Genomic DNA, 24,777 nt, shown 5'->3' on the forward strand with positions numbered 1-24,777 from the left:
GGCCCCTAGCCTCAAGGGACTGGAAGCTACCAACAACTCCTATGCGGGGAAGAGGCACCCTCCCTGGGGTGGGGTGGGGTGTGTGGCCCTGCTGAGGCGGCGGCTGAGAGGCCCTTACCCTTGTTGAGCGGGTGGTGCTCCTGCAGGCTGTGCGTGTCGAGGAAGACGCCGCTGTCGCTGTGCAGCTTTTCGCCCTCGGGGGAGGCCCCCAGCTCCCCAGCCCTGGCTTTCGCCAGCTGCTGCTTCTGCTTGCAGGTGTTCCAGCTGCAGCGGGGGAAGGGGGAAAGCGGCTGGGCTCAGTAACGTACTAGCAGTGGGAGGGGGGATCCTTGTATGCACACGTGCCCCCTTCACACCCCCCGAGTTTAGCAGCATCTCAGCTGAGCGCCCGCACGTGAAGGACCCCGTTGAAACACCTGGCTCCCCCCCCCGCCCCCGAGCGCAGGGTTTTATCCGGCCCAGCCCTGTGCCCGCAGCCTCGGCAGGGAAGGGCTTTCGGGCTCAGCCGCGCTCTTTCTCGGGGGGCTCCATGTACACCTCTACGCCGCTATAACGCAACCCGATAGAACACGAATTCGGATCTAACGCGGTAAAGCAGCGCTCCAGGGGGGGCGGGGCTGCGCACTCCGGCGGATCAAAGCACGTTCGATATAACACGTTTCATCTATAACACGGTAAGATTTCTTGGCTCCCGAGGACCGCGTTATAGCGAGGTAGAGGTGTACCAGGATAATTCCTCCCCTCCCCTCCCCCCCCGCCCCCGGTTCCCTGCAGACCCCTGGCACAGATGGCTCAGCCGGGGCTGGCTGCGGGAGAAACGTCAGGCTGACCGGGGAGGGGGAGGTGGGGGGTCCTCCTGCCATCTCTGTCTCTCTGCCCCTAGCCAGCCTCCACAGCTTTCACCCTCCCTCTCCGGCTTCCCTCCGCCTCCCTCGCTCCATCCCTTTCTCCAGTGCCGCCCTCATCCTCCCCGCCTATGCACGGAGGAGCCCGGTTTGCAAACAGCTTCATGCACCTTGCACCCCTCCCTCCCGTCCCCAGCCAGAGAGCTGGGGCAAATGCCCGTGGCTAGTGCTAGTCCTGTAGCGCCGGTCTGTGCACGGGAGCATATGTCTAGTGCAACAGGGAGAGCACTGGTGAAAGGTCTCATAGGGTACGAGGAGGCCGCACCGGGTCTGGTCCTGGGACTTGGAACACCTGGGTTCTATCCCCTCCCCCACCCTGTGTGTGTTTAGGCCCTACACTATCGCGGGCGAGGCTGTCTCTGACCATGTGTGTACCGCCCTCCCGGTAGCGCCTAGGGCTGGCGGACGGGCTCTGGGCCCCACTGCGCCAGGTGCTGTACACGCAGGACAAAAAGACGCTCCCCGCCCCATAGAGCTCAGAATCGAACCAGGGTCCTACGCTCGGCTGGAACCGGATGCTGCTGTGCTACAGACAGCCATAGGCAGCCAGGGTCCGATCCTGGGAGGTGCTGCCCGCCCCTGCCCTCCCGGATGGCATTAGCAGGAGGTCAGACATTCAGCAGCTCCCAGGACTGGCCCCCAGCGAGGGACCAGGCACCCGCTAAACAGAGAGGCGAACAGGGGGTGCAAGGCAGCAGGCAGCAAGGGGGAGGGAATATATCTAGGCAGCGGCAGAGAGGGGCGAGTGGCGGAGAGGTGACTGAGTGACTGTGAGGAGCGTACAGGCCTGATCTGTACATGTCCTTAGCCTGCCAGCTGTTTGGGGCAGGGACCGTGTGTTGGGTCTGTGTTTGTACAGCACCTGGCACTATGGGGTCCTGGCCCAGGTCTGGGGGGCCTACATCTATACTGCTCCGGCTGAGTCCGGCATCGGAACGTGGCCCTTGGTGCTCAAGTGACTTGCCCAAGGTCACCCAGAGCTTGAAGCAGAGCTGGGAATCGGACTCGGATCTGCTGCGTCCCAGCCTGGTGCTTTAGCCGACAAATGCCGGCAGAGCCACAGTCCTCTGGGCTGCCCAGCGAATACAAGCGGTGCAAATCCCCACCGGCCCCAGTGCTCACAGCAGGCTCTGCGGGTCTGTACTCAGGGGTGATCCTCACCTCTGGGGGGGAAGGGATCGGTCGAGTGAATACTCTCTGACTCATCACGCAGAGGGAGGCTTGGGGAAAGGAAGCCGGGGTGAGCGAGGAGACAGAGGGGTCTATGAACTATATAGCAGGAGAAGGGACGGGGGGTCTACGATCTATATGGCAGGAGGAGGGATGGGGGTCTATGATCTATAAGGGAGGAGGAGGAATGGGGGGGGGTCTATGATCTATAAGGGAGGAGGAGGGACGGGGTCCATGATCTATAAGGGAGGAGGAGGGACGGGAGGTCTATGATCTATATGGGAGGAGGAGGGATGGGGGTCTATGATCTATATGGCAGGAGGAGGGATGGGGGTCTATGATCAATAAGGGAGGAGGAGGGATGGGGTCTATGATCTATAAGGGAGGAGGAGGGACGGGGTCTATGATCTATAAGGGAGGAGGAGGGATGGGGTCTATGATCTATAAGGGAGAAGGAGGGACAGGAGGTCTATGATCTATAAGGGAGGAGGAGGGACGGGGTCTATGATCTATAAAGGAGAAGGAGGGATGGGGTCTATGATCTATATGGCAGGAGGAGGGATGGGTGGGTCTATGATCTATATGGGAGGAGGAGGGACGGGAGATCTATGATCTATAAGGGAGGAGGAGGGACGGGGTCTATGATCTATATGGCAGGAGGAGGGACCCACTCGGCTCTGGAGTCTCTCAATGTGAGTGGAATATAAAGAATGTAAACAAGCGGGAAGGGGAGCAGGGCGGCTCGAACACCAGGGAGGGAAATAAGTCCCCAAACACAGGCACAAAGCAAGCCGGGCGGGGGTTGGCTTTGCACTTCCCAACAGAACAGCCAGCAGTTTGAAATCCTTTCAGCAGGGGTCCCATTAATCTACCGTCCACTCCTCCGGTCTCCCCAGCAGAGGCCGGATACAGAGGCAGAGAAGGATCTAATCCCGCGCCCCAAACGAGGTTTAATCCTATTCAGCCGCTGGGCCCCAGCAGTGCGCCCGACACAGTGGGGGACACGGCCCCTTCCGTGGGCCGGCCCTGCCCCGAAGGGAATAACGACGCTCCGCCTGTCTGGTGCCCCGGCTGAACACCTGTGCGCCCGGCAGGCGGGCCACGGGGACCGGAGGGCAAATCCCTCCTTCCGGAACGGGCTGTGACTGAGTCATCGCTGGCTGTGCTGCACCCACAATGGACTTGGCCCAGCAGCCTCAATGCAGCTGCACCCAGGATCCACTTGCCCACTGAGTCCAGCCAAACCCTAATACTTCGTGCCTTCCATCTTCATAGCGCCTTACAAACACCCCCTAGTTTATCACTGCGCCCCGCCAGCCCCTGCATGGTAGGAGGTACCTCCAGATCCCAGCCAGGGAAAGCAAGGCAGAGAAGGGCTAAGGGACACACCCAAGGTCACAGAGGCAGTCAGTGTCAGAGCCTGGATTAGACACCCAGGAGTTTCCAGCTCCCAGTCCTGTGCTGAGCCCCTAGACATTAATCTTTCTTCGTCTTCCTGCCATAGGACAAGCCCTGCCCTTGGCTGGATGTCCCTCCTATTGCTTTCATACAGTATGTTTTTTCAAAGCCCAGGGAGCTCACGTGTGAAGGGGAAGCATGGTCAAGCGGTTAGCTCACAGGTCTGGGAGTCAGGACTCCTGAGTTCTCCTCCTGGCTGTGCCACTGACTTGCTGCGTGACCTGGGACTAATCACGTCACCTCTCCGTGCCTCGGTTTCCCCATCTGTGACATGGGGATAATGATACTTCTCTGCCTCCTAGGGGTGAGTGGGAGGCATACTGCATCGGTGAGAGGAGCACTCGGATGCAAAGCGCAGGAGGAGATGAACGGCCATACCACGAGGGATGGGCAAAGCGGGACAGATCCCGGTGCTCACAGAAACGGGCCTAAGCCAAATCTGAACTTCCCCAGAGTGTCAGGGGGTTCGGTATTCTGGTTCCGGCCCGTTACAGCACTAGGGTCAGATGGGAACGTCCCCAGAGCTCAGGGTTTGGAGCTGGTGTCCTCGTTTGGGCCCAGGTCCGGCAGGACCCAAAGGACTTTGCCAGGCACCAACAGGGTAAGACATGTGGAAGGTCCCCCCAGGAGGGGGAACAGCCGGCCAGGAGTGGGGGTCAGTTAGCTCAGGAAGGCAGCCCAGTCAGTGTGGCTGTGGAGAGCACTTGGTTTGCTGGCTGGTGCCCCACATGGGAGCCGACCTATGCTGAGGGGCACCATTCCTGGTGTCCCCCCCTGCGGTGATTCTCCCGGCACCCCCTCCCCCGAGCTGGAGCAGCCCCATGAGCGAGGCCACATGTACCATTTGAAAGCCACGTAGGCCAGGAGCCCCACCACCACCGCGGCCAGGATAGAGCAGTAGACGGGGATGATGTTCTTGCTGTTGTCTGGCAGCGGCGGGAGGAACTCGGAGGAGTTATTGGGGGAGGCGCTGCCCTCTGACTCAGACAGCGGAGGCTTCTTGGGGTGCTCCTTGCGGGGGTCCCCATCCGTGCGCTTCAGGATCTGCAGCTCTCTGTCTGCAAGCAAACACAGCCAACAACACGAGATGCTTAAAAGAGAGAGAGAGAGCCCCGGGCTTACCCCTTGCTCCCCAGGCACCTCCATTTTGGGGGCCTCGTGGGAGACACTTTCCCAAATCAGCAGCCGGGGCCGTTCCCCGCGGTGCCTCAGTTTTCTCCCCTCTGGTGGAACGTTTTCCATCAAAACTTTTTTTCAGCAGAAAATGGCTTTTTCTTTTTAGCACAACAGAAATAAATTTTTCAGGCAAAAGTTCCGTTTTCATTAAAGATCTTCCAGTTTGCCTTAAAACCGCCTCAACGTTGATTTTTTTTCTTCAGTTTTCAGCAACCAAAAGCCGACTTTTGAGGTGTTTAAACTGAAAACAGTTTAATTCTGGGGCCGTCAGAAACCAATACATGGGGGGGAGGGGGAGGCGGTTTGACAAAAACTCAAAAATGTTCAACAGCAATTTTTGACAAAAAATGGTTTTTTGTCAAAACTTTTTGCTGGGGGAGGGGAGGGAAAGGCCGACTAAAGGAGCGCTGAGAGAATATCTGCCTCCCAAGTGGGTTTTGTGGGTTACTAGATGTTTGTAAAGAACTAGCCCGTCATACGGTAAGCGGATGGCTAAAGATAGTCTTGTGGTGAGCTGTATGGAAGTGGTGGATTACAACAAGGAGGGGGGAGGGATAGTTCAGTGGTTTGAGCAGTGGCCTGCTAAACCCAGGGTTGTGAGTTCAATCCTTGAGGGGGCCATTTAGGGATCTGGGATGAAAATCTGTCTGGGGATTGGTCCTGCTTTGAGCAGGGAGTTGGACTAGATGACCTCCTGAGGTCCCTTCCAACCCTGATATTCTGTGAAAAGTGACTTGTCCAGAGCAGCATTTTTCACACTTTGGGTCGCGACCCAGTACTGGGAATGGAAGACACTGGGTCGCGGCGGGTCGCGGCAGCACCGCCGACTGGGCCGTTAAAAGTCCCATTGGCACTGCTGCCCGGCTAAGGCAGGCTAGTCCCTACCTGTTCTGACGCCCCGGAAGTGGCCAGCAGCAGGTCCAGCTTCCAGGCGGGGGTCACGGGGCTCCGTGCGCTGTCCCGCCCTGAGCACCGGCTCCGCATTGGGGGCGGGGGCAGTGCCGGCAGGTGAGAGCTGTGCGGAGCTGCTTGCACGCCTCCACCTAGGAGCCGGACCTGCTGCTGGCAGCTTCCCGGGCGCAGCGCAGTCTGCGGTGCCAGGACAGGCGGGAAGCCTGCCTTAGCACCCCCGCAGCGCCGCTGACCAGGAATAGCCCGAGGTAAGTCCGCGCCCCAATCCCCTGCCCCATCCCTGAGCCCCCCAAACCCAGAGCCCCTTCCTGCACCCCAAACCCCTCATCCCCGGCCCTACCCTAGAGCTTGCATCCCCAGCCCAGAGCCATGACCCCTTTCCGCAACCCAACCCCCTGCTCCAGCCGAGCCCCCTCCTACACCCTGAACCCCTCATTCCCAGCCCCACCCCGCAGCCATCACCCCCGCACTCCAACCGTCTGCCCCAGCCCTGAGCCCCTCCCACACCCAAACCCCTCATTCCCAGCTCCGTTGGGTCACGGGCATCAACAATTTTCTTCAACTGGGTCCCCAGAAAAAAAGTTTGAAAACCACTGGTCTAGAGTGATTTTCATTCCAAAGGGTGCAAAGTGCTGTTTGGATGAAAGGTCCGACTCTCTTCTCACTTATACTGGCGTAAATCAGGAGTAACTGCTAACTCAGTCAGAGTTATGCTCACGTAAAACTGGTGTGAAAGGACAACTGGGCCCTCTACAGTACAGGAATCACTTTGCCCTCCTGTGACATGCAGATGGCCCTGGGGTAGAGCAGCTCACAGCCCCGCACTACACAGCAGTTTAGGACGGGGTGAAGAAGACTCCATTGACGCTGCAGGGAGACTTTATGCAGGATGTAATGCCCCAAGGTGGGCCTTGGCCTGGGGGGGCATGCCCTGGTCTAAGAAGAGCTCCGTGTCACTCGAAAGCTGGTCTCTTTCACCAACGGGAGTTGGGCCAATAAAAGAGATGACCTCTCCCACCTCGTCTCGCTAATATCCTGGGGCCGACATGGCTACCCCAACACCGCCAACGTGAGGATGGGGGGGGCAATCGAAACAGACAAGGCAGAGTCATCCTCCCCATTTTGCGGCTGGGAAACCGAGGCAGGGAGCGGTTATGTGATTTGCCCAAGGCCATACAGGGAGTGATGGGCAGCGCTGGCAACTGAATACAGCTCTCCTGTGTCCCTCGTCTAGTGCCTGAACCACAAGATCTGCCTCCTTCTTGCTAAAAGTTCCCCCCACCGGCTAGGTAGCTGGCCCAGCACAGCGTTGGGGAGGGGGCAACCCTTCTTCTAGAGAAGCCTGAAGGTCTGATCCTTCCCGGGATGGCAGCCGTCCATCTGCCCCCTGCTGAACGTGTGACGGCTCCAGCAAGCCGGTGCCCTGATCTCATTCTCCGGACACGGCAGGAGCCGAAGGCCCAGGCAGCCGATAATGAAAGAGACCAAAGTGGGGCTGCCTTCTCTCTGCGAGGCCCTCAGCTCTGGGGCTTGAAAACCAACCCTGCCGCTCCCCTTCTCCATCCTCCCCGTCTGGCCCAGCTAGACCCACGCCCCCTCCCCCCGCCCCCTTGCACGGCTACATCAAAGTCTCCGAAATAGGCTGCGGCTGGGGATTGCTCCAGTGCCTGCGAGGAGCATCTGGTCTGTCTGCTGGAAAGTGATGACAAGTTACGGGCGGGGGAGGGACGGGGGGAGAGGCCTCGTCTATGGAGGAACAGCTGGAGAGGGAACAGCTGGCAGGGTCCCTCCTGCCTTTGAAGCTGCAAAGTGGGGTGCGTGAACTCGTCCTGCAGCCGCAGCTCCCCTCCTGCTTCACCCCCGAATGGAGCCGGCCGCCCCCGAAGGGCAGGGAGCGTGGCCAGCGGGAGGCTGGCTGAACTCGTGAGCTGGCAGTGAGCTAGCCTTTTCCAGCAGGCCCCTTCCCCGGCTGCAGGGCCTGAGCTCAGCTGGTGCAAGGCAGGCTCCAGAGAATTTCAATCAGATTAGCTCTGCGTCCGGTTTCGTGGGTGATTCAGGGGAGCCCTCTGCAGAGCCGTCTTGCCCAGACGGTCTAATCCTTGCAGGTCCTCTGGAACTCTAGGGAGGTTTAAGCTCCAACGGAGGATGTGAAGTCACCAGCTTTTCTTGGTACCCTGGACCTGGACCCCTCGCTGCTTGGGGGAAGTTCTCCTCCAAACAGGAGTGGGTGGGTGAGGTTCTGTGACCTGCGATGTGCAGGAGGTCAGACTAGATGATCCCTTCTGACCTTAAAGTCTATGCGTCTATAAAGCAGGGGGCAAGGTACAAGCGCGTGGGGGAGTTTGAAGAGGGACTGGGCTCTGGAATTGTTGTCTTGGGTCCCTCTCTAACCTCAACAGCCTCCAGCTGCGATAGCTCAAGCAGAGATGAAAGTGGCATGTAAGTGTGAGCGTGTGTGCGTGAGAATGGCGTGTTGGTGTGTGAAAGCTCTGGGTGGCAGGGACATTTCTGGCTATGTATGTACAGCACCTGGCACAGTAGGGCCCTGATCAGGGCCTGCGTGGGTTAATGAGATCATAAGAGGAAGTGCCTCATTTTCCACTGCTTGTGTCATCGGTGCAGAGTAGGAAGTGGATGCTAAGAACGACTGGCTGGACATTTTTTCTGAAAAATTTTCATTGGTAGATGCCATGTCAATTAAACTGATTTTGTGTGTGTGCAAAACTATCACTTTCGATGCAATTTCATTTAAAAATGGAAAAAAGCTGTTCTGAGAAAATATCAAGATGATATTTTTGGAAGACAAAGTTTTGAATTTTCATTTCGAAATTTACTCTGAGGTTTGACAAATTTTTAAATGTTAAAAAAGGTCAAAATCCAAATGAAATCTTTCGAACTCATCGAAACAAAATGTTTCGATTGCAGCCAGGCTGACCTTTTCTGCAGAATATTGTTTCACAGAAGTGTTTAAAGCGGCGGCTTTTCATCCCAATGTCAAAGCTCACATTTTTTTTGCAAGACAGAAAAGCCATTTTCGGACCAGTTCTAATGCTAAGCTGACCTGGTGGTGCGTGACGCCCACGCTACACAGCCTCACGCCCTCCTATGGCGGTTGTGTGTGCGTGTGGGTCAGTGCGTGGTGTGAACGCACCTGGAGTGTGTATCAGGCAGCCAGAACTCGCTCAGTCACGCGTAAACCAACAGAAGGGCTGGGCTCATGTTCCATGCAAAGACCAGAGGCAGCTGCTACATTCCCTTAATGGTAACACTAGGAATACGGTATGAGCAGAGAAGGGGGAAGCTGCATGGTTCTATCTGAAACCCCCACAAACCCAGGCAGATGAGGGCTGTCTAGCTAACACTCACCCACTGTGCAGTATAACTCCCCCCCCCCCCAAACACACACACACACACTCCCTTACGCAACTGTGCTCTCCACTGGCCTACCCATCCCAGGGGACTCACAGACCCAGTGGGCCAGCCTGAGGATTCATTTCCTGGAGTCCTTGTGAGACGGGCGGATGAATTTGAGCAGGTGGGAAGCGCTGGCAGCACACAGATTCCCTCTGCGAATCAGAGAAGGCGTTTCCCATTTAAGGAGCCAGGAGGACCAGTGGGAAGGGTAAGCGGCTAGGATGCAAGTGGCTAGCAGTGAGACACGTATGGCCCAGCTTGCTGGGCCCGGCTGCTAAGAAAAACTCGTTTGTACATTTGTATCTCTAATGCCCATCTCTGAACGCCGTGGGCAACTCCCCCGGTAGGAAGGGGCTAACGACTCCTGCTGTTCCCTGTGGGGTTGGGGGAATCTAGGCACTGCCATACAGGATCAGAGCAGTATCCACTCACTGACAGCTGCTTCAGAGGCAGGTGCGTGAATCTCTGCAGTGGGCAGTTCTGGGATGACTTGCCCTAGGGGAAAGGTGCCTCTTAGCTTCTGTTAGACAGCAGTTGGCTTAAGCCCTGAAGTATTAGGGTTTTTTCCCTTCCAAAGCCCTTGGGTGTTTTAAATCCCTACTACTATAACTCTGGAGGTTCCTCTCCTCCATAAAAATGTCTCCAGTCCCTTACGGAACCCTACTAAGCTCTTGCCCTTAGTGATCTCCTGTGGCCATGAGTTCCACAGGCCATTCCTCTCTCCACCCACCCTTGAATTCCCAAAGCATTCCTGGGGGTGGCTTACTAACCAGAAGGGCATTAAGGATCTGCCCCTATGGAGCCCCGTTATGGTTGGGCCAAAAAACGGTGTTTCTAGGCTCACAGAGGCTGGTCAGTAGACCTCCCAGAAGATCTCCAGCAAAACCAAGGAAGAGAAGAATTGATGTTTCGGATATTTCTCAGGATAAAACAATGGCAGAACACAAAGCAACCCCCCTCCACCCAGAATAACCTTTCAGGCCGTCTTCCTCCATCGTACGAGTGAAAAAAGGCCCAAGCCTGATGTTTTCAGTATCCTTTGCAGGTCACCTTTCACCCTGTCACGTCCTGGACAGCTCCCATTTCTCCAAGCGGCGTTCATTCCAGCTATGGCTCTGCAAGCCTGCACGCCGTCCTGCCAACCTGCCTCGTCCTCCCCTCCCTCCCGCCAGCCCCTCTCATTCACACCGACAGGCGCATATGAGTTTGGTCTTTTCTACCCCTGTGCGGTGTGGTGTTTGGGGGGGGAGGGGGAGGACTTTAATTATCTACTAACTAGAAAAGGACAAGCATTGTCATTTCAGAGGTCAGAGGTTGTGACCCTTCCCCTCCCAGGGGCTCGGCTCCTCCCAGGTTGACCATGTTCCAGAATTCAAGAGAAACTGGAGATGAAAAAGCTTTCTTAAGCCACTGACAATATCTGAGCCCAGGAGCCGCCCAGTCCGTTTTCCAGGTGTCTAATCCAGGCTAGTGTAAAGGAAGGGGACCCCTCCATGGGCTCAGAATACGTCTACACTAGACCTGGAAGGCGCAATTTCCCGCTCCGCTAGCTCTAGTCGAGTGAGCACGCTAAACTAGCCAGCTAGCCGCAGCAGCGTGAGCTGCCCTGAGCACGTACGAGGCTCTCGGCCAGGCTGGGCTTGGGGTGCTCGGCGCTTTTCAGAGCACTGGCTCCATCGGAGCTAGCCTGGGTATTTTTCCTCAAGCTGAAAATGACACGGTGCCGTTCTCTCCGCGGGGACCGTTCCTTCTCGCCTTGATTTCATCCCATCGCTTGTCATTCAACCCATTCGTCCCTCCCTGAAACTCCCCCTCCTCCACTCCCTTCTGAGACACCTGACATCCGCCCCTAAGGCCTGAGCCACTGAAGTCAGTGGAAAGATGCCCCCTGATCACAGGTGCGGGAACTAGGGGTGCAGCACCCCCAGGTTTTACGCAGAGCTCCGCTGCCTGCACCTGGGGCTCCGCTGCTACCCCTGCCCTCCGGGGTCCCGGCTGTCCCCACTGCCTGTCCCCAGTCTCGGCCCCCTTACCCCTGTCCGTGTCCCCTCCCCTCCTGGAGACTCAGCCCTGCTCCTGGACCCAGCTCTGGGGGGAAGGGAGGAAGGGAGAAGGGGGCGGCTTTCAGCCCCTGCCCCTGATTGCAATAGATCAGGCATTTAGTGCTGAGCCCTGGGCCTCAGTCCCCCTCCAGCTCTGCACATCTCTAGCATGTCAGTCGCTCTCTGCCAACAACTGAATATGCCGCTGCAGGTATCACCGCAGCAGAGACTCCCTGTGACTCCTGAAGAGCCCTGGGCATAGGTGCCGACTCTCTGGGTGCTCCAGGGCTGGAGCACACACGGAAAAAAATTGGTGGGTGCTCAGCACCCACTGGCAGCTCCCTGTGGCCCCGCCCCCCTGTTCCAGCTCACCTCCGCCTCCCCCGCGAGCGCGCCGCCACGTCCTGCTTCTCCCCCCTCCCTCCCAGCACTTACGCCGCGAAACAGCTGATTTGCTGGGCAGGGAGGGAGGGGGGAGGAGGGGAAACAAGGTGCGCTAGGGGAAGAGGCGGGGCCGGGATTTAGGGAAGGGGTCCAATAGGGGCAGGGAAGGGGCGGGGACTTTGGGGATTGGACCCCAATCCTGCAATACACAGGGGGTGGGGTTCACTCGCCCAACCTTGGTCATTTCGAGCAGAGTGCAAAGCAGCCACCTCTCCCCTGAGCCCCCATTGCTCTGACAGAAGTTTCTTCTTCCCGATCACTAGCCTACACCTGGAAACATGTGTCCCGGGGCCGCCAATGCGCTGCTAGCCCTGGAGGATTGTGGGACATGAAAGGCCATGCCATTCTGATTCCCAACTGGCCTTTCACCCTACACAATTTTAGCAGCCGGCAGCCCCACAATACTTTGCACGTACATAGCCCCTGTGAGCTGAAGAGCTCAAAGCACTTTCCTTTCATCCCCATTTCCTAGATAGAGAAACTGAGGCACAGAGTGGGTAGGTGACTTCCCGGAGGTCATGCACCAAGGGCCTCATCCAAAAAATCTTTGGATCAGGCCTCAAGTCAGTGGCAGGATCCAGTCCAGGTCTGCTTGAACCACTACCCCACGCTCCCTCTCCTAGCCAGCATCCCGTGCGAGGCCCGGGGTACGGAGATCAGTGCCGTACACCATTCGAACTCCAAAGTTCCCAGGGCTCTAGCAGCAGAAAGCACTGGCTTGTTGCCCTGCTGGTTCTCAAGATATAGCAAGCCCTGGACCTCGGACCAGCGTCGATTTCAATCCTGCTCCCATAATATCATTGACCGGAGATGGCTCCCCCGCTGTTCTATTATGGGACAAGCCCCTCCCCGCGAACGCCCGCCCTGCCCCTTAAGAAGTGAACAGGGCCCAAGGACGCTGCCTCCTTCCAGCAGCGCTGCCCCCTCCCGCGCTCGGAATGACAACGCCTCTTTGCCGGATCCTTTCAAAAGCGGCGAGGACGAGATCACACGGAAGCTGGAGGCAGAGACCGGGGAGACAATGAAGTCTTAAGGGATTGGCGCTGCCCCCTCGGCATGGCGCTGCCACCCAGCCCTTTAATACACTCTGCTTCAGAGAGTTTCATTAACAAGCCCACATACTCACCCCGCAACAGCCGAGCGGGATTAAAGACGCAGCGACCAGGACAAAGGGGAGATTAAGGGCAACCTAAGGAGACTCTGTCCTCGCAGACAAAAAGGCAACTGTGTCTCTAAAACAAAGCCCGAGGGAGAGGACGATGGAAAGAGAGAGAGTGGGAGGGTTTCGCTGGATTCAATCCGCTCTGGCCTCCCATTCTGATTCTGGCCCTGATCCTCTTCCCCGGAACATGCCTTTCCTTCTTCAGACAGATGAACAAGTGTGCGTGTGGGGGGCTAGATAGATAAACAGACAGACAGACAGACAGTGTGTATGGGGATGGATAGAGAGCCAGCCAGTGTGTATGGGGCTGGATAGACAGCCAGCCAGTGTCTATATGGGGCTAGCCAGCCAGCCAGCCAGTGTGTATGGGGTTAGACAGACAGACAGTGTGTATGGGGTTAGACAGACAGACAGACAGACAGTGTGTATGGGGCTAGATAGACAGACAGACAGACAGGCGAAGATTTTCAGACGTGACTAGTGATTTGGGGGCTCAGTCTGAGACCCCTTAGAGGATCCTGATTTTCAGAGAGTGCTGAGCACCTGCTGGCTGAGAATCGGGGCCTTTTTAGGGGACTCGAGTTGGCCATCCAAAAACGGAGGCCCCAAATATGTTCCTTGCCCAAGGAGTATTTTCCCCATTGACAGTATAGCTCTAGTGAATGGCGGAAGAGGTGGGACGGGGCAGCTCCAGGGAACGATGATGTGGGAATTGAGTTTCATCCCTGCCTCGCTCAGCTCGGTGCTCTCCAAATGCCTGCCCGGGGCTCTCTGTCGCCAGTTCAAATCCAGCCCAGCTTGGTACTGACCTGCAGTTAGTCTCATCTGGTGGTGGGCACTGACACGAATTTGTCAGGTCTCAAGCCTAGCAAAGCTAATGACACCAGTGCTCATCAGACCCTTTGACATAGGCGCCAAGGACCAAATGAGCTACAAAGGCTGAAGGCCCCTTTTCAACCCTCCCCGTGGTTTGCTCAGGCCAGGGTTGGTGTGACGGGGGCCAACCCTGCTGCTTTCTGTTCTCTGGGGAGAGGACTCCAGTCTCCAGAGCTACCAACCTGGCACCTTTCTCCAGCGGTAAATGCACAAGCAAAACTGAGAACAAGACAGAGAGGAATGAAAAAGGAAAACAGGTCTCAAGAGGACCCCTAAGACAATCTGAGTCAAATCCTACTTGGGCCCATTGCCCGTCGATCTAAACTGGGCCAGGGTCTGGTCCGATCTGCACACGTGGCTTTGGTCCAATGCCAAGACCTTCTGGGAAGGGTAGGGGGAATGAGCCCCTGATGGGACATTGTCTCCCTGTTATCCCTGCAAGCCGGGCTATCCCAATGCAACGCACCAAGCCAGTCTCAGGCTAAAGACAAGACAGCTAGGTTCTGCCCCCAGCAGCGTGCAAAGGAAAGGTCCCATCCTAACCAGAGCAGCTCACAAAAGGCTGGGGGGTCGGGATAGGGAGAAATGTGCTAAAAGCATCAAGGTCATTTTCCTTCTACAGATTCCAAACCAGGAAATGGGACAGGGGTTTTTTGCTTATTTGCAACTCATCATGAAAATTTGTTCTTTCTTTCTTTCTTTCTTTCAGTTATTTTTTAAAAGGAGGGAGGGAAAGAGGAAAATGATCAACCCCCAAAGTCCAAAAACCAACCCACCCACCCAAACAAACAAAAAGAGATACATTTTAAATCTTCTAATTTCATCCGATCCCATCCCCACCTCCACGCCCAGGAAATTTTTTTTAAAAAAATTCCAACCAAAATTTCTGATTTTTAATGCCATTTTTCAACAACAATCAAATTCATTCATAAGGTGTCAGCCAGCCGGTCAGCTGGGGGTGGGTCAGGTGATAGTCAGTCCCTATGAAGGCCAGCCAGAGCTCTGAGCCGGAGAACTGCAGGAAGTTTGCTGCAGGAGTGCCTGGACCCAGAGGGGCCGAGAGAGGGGAGGGATGAACTGCTGGGATCTGCGGTCCGGGTTGGGCAGAGGAAATCCTTTAGTTTGGTATTTAGTTAAGTTTTCTGTTCACCCAATAAATTGTGCCCTGAAAGCGACTCTGGCCTCACATCCGTCCTTCCTGGGCTGCTGATCCAGCTTACACAGCTGTAATAACAACACACTGTTCCCCTGCGGCTGAGGGGGGACACACACACAGCTTAGCCTGTCAGGTCTTTGGGGCAGGGACTTTCTGTGTCTGGACAGCGCCTGGCCCAAAGGCGTCCTGGCCTATGGCTGCGGATCCAGTCGCAGCTCTTAGTTCTCAGCCGCTTTGCATGCCCTGGCTACCGGGGTTGTCATGAGTCAGCGACAGGCGGGAGACGTTGAGTCGCCCCTTGTACCACTCAACACACAACGCCCCCACCGCAACCCGCACCCCCAAAAAAGCCAGCACACGCCCCTTGCGCGCCACCTGCACGGATCCCCCCACCCCGTGCTCGCCCGCCTTCTCCAATACAGCCAGCCACGCCTGCCAGAGCGGCCGGCGCGGTACGTACCCATGCACAGCGTGTCCGACACGGGGCTGCAGGCCCGGATCATCACCTCGTCCTCGTGGCACTCCAGCCGGCAGGGCAGGCACGGCGCCGAGTCGCTCTTCTCCTCCGAGTAAAAGCCCTCCAGGCATTTTTGGCAGACGGTGTTGTTCGTAGGCCCGCACAGCGTCGCTGCCCCGTAGCCCGGCCCGCACACCTGGCAAGGCAAGCACTGGCTGCTGCTCCCGTTCTCCGCGTGCAGGTAGTGGCCGGGGGGGCACTGGAGGGCGCACACAGTGTCGCTGGTGGGGGTGCACGCCTCTGCCACCGGGCACCGTGAGCACGGCTGGCACGGCTCCGTGGCGCTGCTGCTGGAGGAGAACGTCCCATCTGCCGTGGGAAGAGACATTGAGCTCAGAGCCTACTCCTGGTGTAACAGCCACTGGCAACTGAGCACACACCTGTCAGCAACCGAACCACAAGCATCCGCCACTTGAGTCAGAGGAGTAACTCCAGCCGCTGTGGGTAGCAGGCTATTATAGTTACAGGCACCTGCCACCAGGGGGAGACAGGCTCATGTCTGAACTCAGCCATTGCATTACCACTGCGCAAAGCATTGTGGGTAAAAGCGGCCAAACCCTCTAGTGCAGCGGTTCTCAAACTTTTGTCCTGGTGACTCCTTTCACATAGCAAGCCTCTGAGTACGACCCCCCCCTTATAAATTAAAACCACGTTTTTATATATTTAACACCATTATAAATGCTGAATGCAAAGCGGGGTTGGGGGTGGAGACTGACAGCTCGCGACTCCCCCATCTAATAACCTCGCAACCCCCTGAGGGGTCCCAACCCCCAGTTTGAGAACCCCTGCTCTAGTAGGTTGCATTAATGTTAACCAGCTTGCATTTATACAGCCCGAAGCATTTTACAAACGGACTGATGAACTATACGCCGGGGTGTCTTTATCAGCTGATGAAATGCAGCCACCTCTGAGGTGGAACATAGCAGCTGTTGAACAGCTCACAGCAACAGCCCTCCACCCCTCCGGATCGTTTAGAATAGGAAGTGAAAAGCTGCAGGGGGATTTAAAGGGACAGGATGTGATTATCGGAGTTGGGACCTTCAATGACCGTGGGTGGTCAGGACCTTGGTTTCACGTCTCACTCGAAAGGCAGCACAGTGCTAATAACTGACTCGAAGGGCGGAGTGTCACCCACACCACCTCTCCTGCTGACTGCAGGGGCTCCGGGGAGGTCACCCAGCCAGGCACTGGCCCCAGCTGTCTCGGTCGGGCTTGTGGGAGGGGGTACGGTTCGCTCAGATGAGCCAGTCCCGGACACAGCTTGTCTGTTTAGCGACTGACCCAAGCAGCGCGTCTGGACGGACAGGCCAGTTGACGTTGGAAAGTGGCTTCCTTTAGATCAGCACCGCGTCCGATCAGCTTCAAAATGCCTCTCGCTGGGTGAACGTCCTCTCCAGGGGGAATAACGCTAACCTGGGCTCCCTGGCCTGGCTCAGGTCATGTGGGGATCGAGCTGGGCCGGTTCTCAGCCGCCGGGTCCACATCATGCAGCTGCGGGACGGCTGACAAGCTGTGCTCGGGGGGTGGGTGGGTGGCTCTGGCTCAGAGCAGCTGCAGGGCAGAAGTGCCGGGTTTGGGTGGGGCGGGGTGTGGGCCCCGGCCAGGAATAGCGGGTGGGAACAGAGGGGTGTGGGCCGAGGGTCCTTTCCTCCCCAGCCCCCCCACTCACTTCAGAGCTCCCCCAGCATCTCCTTGCCCTCCCCGAGGGGTTCGGCCCGTGCCCCGCGGCGTGGGCCGGCTGCCGTGAGCAGAGCGAGACCGGTCTCTTGCATCTCAGATGGGGGAAGAGAGGATCCCCATGGCAACCGGGCGATCCTGTAACTGACCGCTGGGGTGGGTCTCTGCACCTCCCTCTGTCACTGCTGGCCCTGGGCACTGCTGGAGGCGAGATACCGGCCAAAAGGGCCATCCGGGATTCCCGTGCCCAGCCATTAGCCTGCGCTCCCCTGCCCGGGGTCCCCTCTACTCACTCTCTCTGCAGGGCTCGCACTCCGTGTTGGAGCTGCCGCACGGGACGGCCACCCCATAGCCCGGGGGGCAAGGGTCACAGCAGTCCCCAAGGGAGGTGAAGCGTCCGCTCTTGCAGCCTTGGCGGGCTGAAACCTGCAGGGGAGAAGGGTGAAAAAGAATATGAATGAGGCAGGGCCCGAGCTGGCTGGAGAGCAGCGTGTGGGGGTGGGGTTGCAGACAGAGACTCTCTGTGAGCATGGGGTTGAGATCTGCCTGGCCTGCAGGGACCCAGAAGGGGAGAAACGATATTTCCCATCAGCTGCTGCAGCCCAGACTGCCCATCTTGTTCTTTGGCATAGGAGTGTCAGATGGAGATCCCCCTACGTGTTTCCCATGGGTCTCTAAGCATCATTGCATGGCGACACCTTTCGCTGACTACCAATCTGGGCTGATCGCAGAGCCGTCCAGCTCCAGCCCAGCCCAGCCTTCCTGCTTCACTCTAGAATAGTCCAAATAGCCCGCCGGCGTCACTAGAGGTTCAAGGAGACTGAAGGATTTATCAACGCATGCTCAAGTCATACATGCAGTACTTCAAAGACACAAGGTGGCATTGTGGTCACAAGACCGGGTCCAGTCACTGGTTCTCCCTGGGTGACCTTGGGCAAGTCCTTTCATCGCTCTGGGCCTCAGTTTGCCCAGCTGTAAAATGGGGACTTTGTCCGTCTTGCCTCTTTAAACTCTAAGGCCTTCAGGGCAGCATGTGTTCGTACAGCCCCTAGCGTAATGGGGCCCTGATCTGGGCTGGGATCTCTAGGCACTGGTGGCATAGAAATAATAATAATAATGCGACTGCATCCACAGACCGCAAAGCGCTATGCCACCATATGGGTGCACAGCTCCTGAGGCCTGTGCTTTATGGGGGGTCTGGCTAAATACCAGGGTTCCCTCCTTGCCATTGAATCTATGGACTCTGCCCCAGCCTGCAGCTGGAAGCTCATTTCTCCGCCCCTTCTACCGGTGCCACCACCCAGTTTGTTTCCTTCTTCCATTCCCAAGCTTGTGCCCCCTTCCATGCCACCCACATGGAGCACCCCCCTGCTCCCACTGCACTAGCCCCTTCCCCCCCATTCCACTCCTTCCTCCCTCCCGGCTCACACGCTGGCGTTAGCCCATCGTGCGCGCTACGTTCAACACGTAACAACAGAGGTGTGGCCCATCCCTTCCTCTGGGGCACGCAGTGCATGGGCCCTGATCTGTGTCTGCCATCTAGCCTGCGAGCTCCTCGGGGCAGGGGATGGTTTGATCTATGTTTTGGCCCTTACTTAAAAGTACCATGTTGCCCCCGCTTACAGATGGGGACACTGAGGCACAGAGTGGCAAAGCAACACGACCACAGTCCCAGGGTAAGTCAGTGGCAGAGCCCGGACCAGAATCCAAGTCTCTTGACTAGACCCAGATACCTGGTACTAACTATGTTGGCTGTTCACACCTCATCTGGTGTTTGAATGCAAGGTAGCCCAGGTACCTGAAAGAATCTGGGCTTCTCTCCTCATCTATCTTCCCCTCCCCACCCTCCTCTCTCCTCTCCTGGGCCCTCCCTCCTTCTCTCGTTCAGGGCCTACCAAAGGGGGGGTCTCCTCCCAGCAGATGGCTCTCTGGGATCTGACACCTGTGTGAAGCCTGGGAAGTCGTAAAGCAGTTTCCATATCAGAGCAGAAATCTGAGGAATGACAAAGAGGCCCTAAAAACAGGGAGGGCCCTGGGGTGGGGGAGTAGAATCCTCTTCTAACAATGCCTGTTTGTTCCTTTCAGATCTTCACAGTGGGGGATCAGGGGTGGGCAAGTCACACTCCCCCCTTTGACAAGTCTCTGCGAAGATGCACATACTGATTCATCCACCCACAAACACAGCGGTGGGCTCAGGTTAAACACAAACGCAATATAGCACAAGATGCTCCCATCTCTCTGGTTAACATCAGCTTGCCGGAAACAGCAAATGATTCCAGAGTAAAGGGCTGAAAGCCAGGCCAGGAGGCTCATTTAACAAGAGCCGGGGACAAAAGCCTAAAGGGCGAACTTCAAAAGCTTTGGGGAAGCAGCTCTGTGTAGGTTCAGAAAACACAGGTGCGGTGCATAGGAAAATAGGGTAGTGTTCCTTTAAATAGATTGTGAGCACTCCTGGCGCTCACTGTGTTCTATGTTTTAGAAGCTACCAATCAGAGCAGACGTGTGTAAGCAGCTAGTAGAGCTTGGGGAAATTTCTCACACAAAACTATTTTGGGGGTGAAAAATGCAGATTCAGCGACCCTGAAACGTTTGGCAAATTTGTCTGGTCTTCGACGAATTGTGGTGGTTAAAAGAAAATCTTTAAAAATTCAAAACGTTTCCATTTTTTCCAGTTCAAAACGACTTGTTGTGTCAAAATTTCCTTTATTTACTGAACAGTCAAAAATGTAAAGATGCTTGAAACGGAAACAAACCATTTCTTTGGACCCAAAACGAAATGTTTTCCTACTTTCCCAGTGTGCTGAACATTTCCAAAAAATAAAAATCAGTTTGGGGTTGATCTGAATTCTTTCCACCTGATTTTTTGGACTTGCCAGAGAACCAGAAATCCGTTATTCACCAGCTCCAGTAGCTAGGCCTTGCATTGACTTGTATATTTCGTTAGCACAGAATGGGAACCAAATGGGCCAAGGTAGTTTCTGCCTAGTTTCTTGGCTGTGTAAAGAGCAAAGAATACAACAAACAATGGGTGAAACCTGGTGGGGAAATGAGTCAGAGACATAGTTAGCTCTGGAGTTAGCAGCAAAAGTACCATCTGACCTGTACACACATATCTGGTGCATGCACATTCAGCGTGGCAATGAGGCATACTGGATTTCACAAGGTACAACAGGTACCTCTTTCCTTTGATCATATGCACAGGGATTGCAGAGAAAAGCTCACACGCACACACCCAGAGGCGCACAGCCTTCCAGTTCCTTTATACCACAATCATACCACTTCCTAGGTGCACCAGCTAATGCCTCCACCATTCAGTACAGCTACACCTCATTCAGTGACTGAAGGTCAGTACATGCAGATAATCCCAGGGACTTACTGCCATCTCCTAGGGAGCAGAGTTAAGGTGCATTTGTATAGACACACATACACTCTCTGAATTAAAGGTGGAGCTGGCAGTTACAATCCTGTTTACAGTTTCTTACAACTTTGCCAAACTTCAGCCATGTGGATTACCTATAACATTAAAAAAACCAAAGGATATTAAGGGTACCCTTAAAGTCCAGCAACACCCTGGTAACCTTAACTCTGCTCCCATTACACAATGGGAATGAAAATGAGCAGGGGTATGGGCCAGCTTCCATACACAGAGAGATTAAAAGACTGGGACTGTTCATCTAAGAAAAGAGATAACTAATGGGGGTATGATAGAGGTCTATATAATTATGGCTGTTGTGGAGAAAGTGACTAGGGAAGTGTTATTTACCTCTTCACATAACACACAAACTAGGGGTCACCCAATGAAATTAATAGGCCGCAGGTTTAAAACAAACAAAAGGAAGTACTTCTTCACACAACACAGTGTGGCACTTGTTGCCGTGGTATGTTGTGAAAGCTAAAATTATAACTGGTTTCAAACCAAATTAGATAAATTTATGCAGGTTAGGTCCATCAATGGCTATTAGCCAAGATGGTCAGGGATGCAACCCCATGCTCTGAGTATCCCTAAAACCTCCAACTGTCAGAATCTGGGACTGGACAACAGGGGGATGGATCACTCGAAATTTCCTGGTTTTGTTCATTCACTCTGAAGCATCTGGCACAGGCATGACACTGGGCTAGATGGAGCGTTTGTCTAATTCAGTATGGCCGTTCTTATGTGCTTTACAATCTTTACAATCTTACAAGCATGATCACATGCAAGACCTTAGAGTTGGGCATAATTTTTCAGCCAAAACTATTTTTCACCAAAAAATGGACATTGAGGTTGATGGAAACATTTCACAAATTCGTGTCGGATTTGCCAAACTGTTTTATTCAAAAAAAAAAAAACCCACTAAAATAATTCTGAAAAAATGGAAACATTTTGATTTCTTGATTCAAAATGACCCTTCATTCTGAAATGTACTTCAACGTTATTAAAAAGAAGATGTAAAAGCCTTTTTTAAAAAAAAAGCTCAAAAATGAAACAAAACATTTCATTTCCGATCAAACAAAATGTTTCATTCAACCCAAAATGATTTTTTTTTTAACTTTTCAGGTCACTGAACATTGTTTTTAAAATTTGTTTTGGATGGATCTAAAATGATTCCCCACCCCTGATTTTACAGTATGGCCAGCAAACCAAAAAACCAGTTCTTTGCACAGTTCTAGCCCTGGCCTCATCCAAAGTGCTGTGTTAAGCTGTGCTGATGAGCACAATATCTCTGATAATAACAGGAGTACTTGTGGCACCTCAGGGTATGTCTTCACTACCCGCCGATCTGGCGGGTAGCAATCGGTCTATCGGGGATCGACTTACCGCGTCTCGTGAGGACGTGGTAATATCGATCCCCGATCGCTCTGCCGTCGACTCCGGAAATCCACCTCGGCAAGAGGCGGCAGCGGAGTCGGCGGCAGCGCGGCAGCGGTCGGCTTTCCCCCGTCCTCACCGCCAGGTAAGCCGACCTAAAATACGCAACTTCAGCTACGGTATTCACGTAGCTGAAGTTGCGTATCTTAGGTCGGAACCCCGCTGTAGTGTAGACCTAGCCTCAGAGACTAACACATTTATTTGAGCATAAGCTTTCGTGGGCTACAGCCCACTTCAACAGAGGCATAGAATGGAACATATAGTGAGAAGATATACATACAGAGAACATGAAAAGGTGGAAGTAGCCATACCAACTGTAAGAGGCTAATTAATTAAAATGAGCTATTATCAGCAGGAGAAAAAAACCTGCTGCTTCTTATTATACGTTCCATTCTATGCATATGATGAAGTGGGTTTTAGCCCACGAAAGCTTATGCTCAAATAAGTGTGTTAGCCTCTAAGGTGCCACAAATACTCCTGTTCTTTTTGCGGATACAGACTAACACGGCTGCGACTCTGAAAAATCTCGCTGATGATGCTGATATTACAGGTAGTGACTGTCCAGTGAAAGCTGCTCTTATGGCACCGTGGTGATTATAGACATGGGCTTAATAGCTTTTATTGGACCAACTTCTCTTGGTGAAAGAGACAGGCCTGGTCACCTGTCTGCCCCAATGGCTCCCTGAGTTAAAACCGAAAGATTTTCCAGATTATTCAGACTCTTGCAGAACCCTGGGGGGACCGCAAAGCACACCTGTTTGAAAACACTGCCCACACAGAAGTCTATTGTGTGCTACCAGTGTCTCTGACTGTTTGCCCACAGGTGGTAGCAGGAATTCTAGAGCTCAAATCCACAGCCTGCGTGGAAATCCGCTGCCCTGTCTGCACTGCAGCTTCTAGTAGAGACGGGAACCAGGCAGAAAGATGTGAGAGCCCTGAAGTAGCAGATGTGAGACAATCTGCCCCCTGATTAAGTCAGCCTGATCTCTAATAGACTGGCTTAAGCCCTGAAGCATGAGGTTTTAGTGTAACTCTCGATATTCCAGAGTTCAATCCTCTTGGAATCTCGCTAAGCTCTTTGCTCCACTGACACATCCTGTGGCCATGAGTTCCACAGTCTATTGTGTGGAAAAGTATTTCCCCTTATCAAGGTTGAATTTGCCACCTTCTAATTTCATCGAATGGCTGAATGTCATTGGCCTAGGGCCGGCAAATTGTTGCCTCATTATAACTGGTTCAGCACATTTGTTCTTTGCTGTATTCACAGGAACCCCTCTATCCCCATCCCCACAGTTCCTGTGTGACTGGATTTGCTGGTTCTCCTTCCTCCCAGAAGCCTATATGGCAGGGCCTCCCAGAGTGCATTGCTCCACATGCTGTTCTGTGTGCGACTCTTTCTGGGCACTGTCTCCTGTGTGATGAGGCACTATGGGAAGCTGCAGCAGTACGCCCATAGGAGTTAGGAGCATACTGACAAGTGTGGCTGTGAAAATGGTTGCTACGTGGACACAGTCATGTTCACTGCCACCAGCTCAGATCTGCTTACAACGCTGGAGCTGTATTTGCCATTCAGATGGCACCTGGAAGGGCAAACCTGCAGAAGGCCCTAGGATAATACAAAGAGTTGCCCTGACACGGTGGATTGGTTAAACCACAATGTTTTTGGTGCGCCCAGGCCAAATCCATCTCACCTAGTGCAGCACAGATCCCTGTGGAAGAACCAGGCTGCTCTCGGGACAGAGCACTGGGACAGTCGGGAGCAGCTGTCTGGCAGCTTCTGCCGGCCAGTTGCTTTGTCAAGGTTTTCACTCAAAGCCCACGCATTAGTCCCCGCCACAGACACCCAGGTGCAACCTTTCCTGATTTCCTAATGAACATCTCTGGAACCAGGGGAATGATGGCAAGACTGGAGGAGCCAAATACATCCATAGGAGGGATAAAGAAAGAAAGAAAGAAAGAAAGAAAGAAAGAAAGAAAGAAGCTGAGGAAGGACTAGAGGAAGGCATAAAGACAGAGGAAGAAAGAAAAACAAAGACAAAAGAATGAGAGATGAAAAGAAAGAAAAAGGCAGAGAGCAAGAGAAGAAAAACACTGCTGAGTGACATAAGAGAAGAAGCCCTTGTCTGGTTGATTCCCCGACCTTCGGGCGGGCTGGGAAGCCCCGTGGGGGACCGTAAAGCACACCTGTTTGAAAACGCTGCCCACACAGAAGTCTATTGTGTGCTACCAGTGTCTCTGACTTACTATTTGCCCACAGGTGGTTGCAGGAATTCTAGAGCAGAGCTGGTCACGCTGTCCAGCTTGCAAACCGACCCAGTGTGGAGGTTAGATGCAGGGGAGGCCGCTTGCCACCATCCTGGCTTGTCTGACAAAGAGGTCTCGCTAAGGAGACCAGTGGCCCTTCTCTTTACAGACACTGCCCACCTCATGGCCCCAACCTCAGAGCTGGGAGGGCAAGCTGGGGGCTGGCAGGCAAATGGCCCCTTGCCCGCTCAGCTAACACGTCCCACAGATTTACAGACAGGAGGCAGAGGGGGTCTCCTCCCACCACAGGAGTGGTGGTGATCTGTAGAGTCCACATTTAGCCTGGGCATAAAAAGGTGCAGAGACCCTGGGGGATTAGAACATGGGATTCCAGAGGGTCTGGCCATCAATGCTTCTGCATCACCATTGGAAGCTCAGGGTGGGGGGGATCTGCTGGGGGACCCTGGAAGCTAGACACTGCCGGAAGTACTGCCCAGCAGGGCCTGATTGGCGGCCCCTCACAGCCCATTGATGGGCTCATACCAGTATATAAACCAGGAAGCCAGCATGGGGAGCTGTCTGAGCAATGATGCAGACGCTGCCCGCTTGTTTCTGCTTCAGGCCTTGCCTTGCGGTGGACCTTAAGACTCTGGTTCCTGGCCCCAGTTTATCCCTGACTCTGCTAGTCGCCCCCTGACTGATTGGTGCCCGCCGGCTGCCCACGGCCTGGCCCTCACAGATCCTTGCAAGAGGAGTGGATGGAGAAGGAGGAATG

At 54.7% G+C, this 24,777-nt stretch overlaps 1 protein-coding gene across 1 annotated transcript in view; it reads right to left on the reverse strand.

The window, feature by feature from the left end:
* The window catches only part of LOC113406592 (tumor necrosis factor receptor superfamily member 16-like), a 43,076-nt gene that overhangs the window by 1,676 nt on the left and 16,623 nt on the right, over positions 1 to 24,777 (reverse strand). Inside the window, exons 2-5 of the mRNA XM_026652174.2 lie at positions 17,203 to 17,335; positions 15,176 to 15,541; positions 4,375 to 4,591; positions 119 to 264 (exon numbers count right to left, since the gene is read on the reverse strand). Coding sequence (XP_026507959.1) covers positions 119 to 264; positions 4,375 to 4,591; positions 15,176 to 15,541; positions 17,203 to 17,335 — 862 coding nt within the window. The remainder of the gene's footprint in view (positions 1 to 118; positions 265 to 4,374; positions 4,592 to 15,175; positions 15,542 to 17,202; positions 17,336 to 24,777) is intronic.

Source organism: Terrapene carolina, unplaced genomic scaffold (genome assembly GCF_002925995.2).
Source record: "Terrapene carolina triunguis isolate 2854851 unplaced genomic scaffold, T_m_triunguis-2.0 Scaffold111, whole genome shotgun sequence".
Lineage (NCBI taxonomy): Eukaryota > Metazoa > Chordata > Testudines > Emydidae > Terrapene > Terrapene triunguis.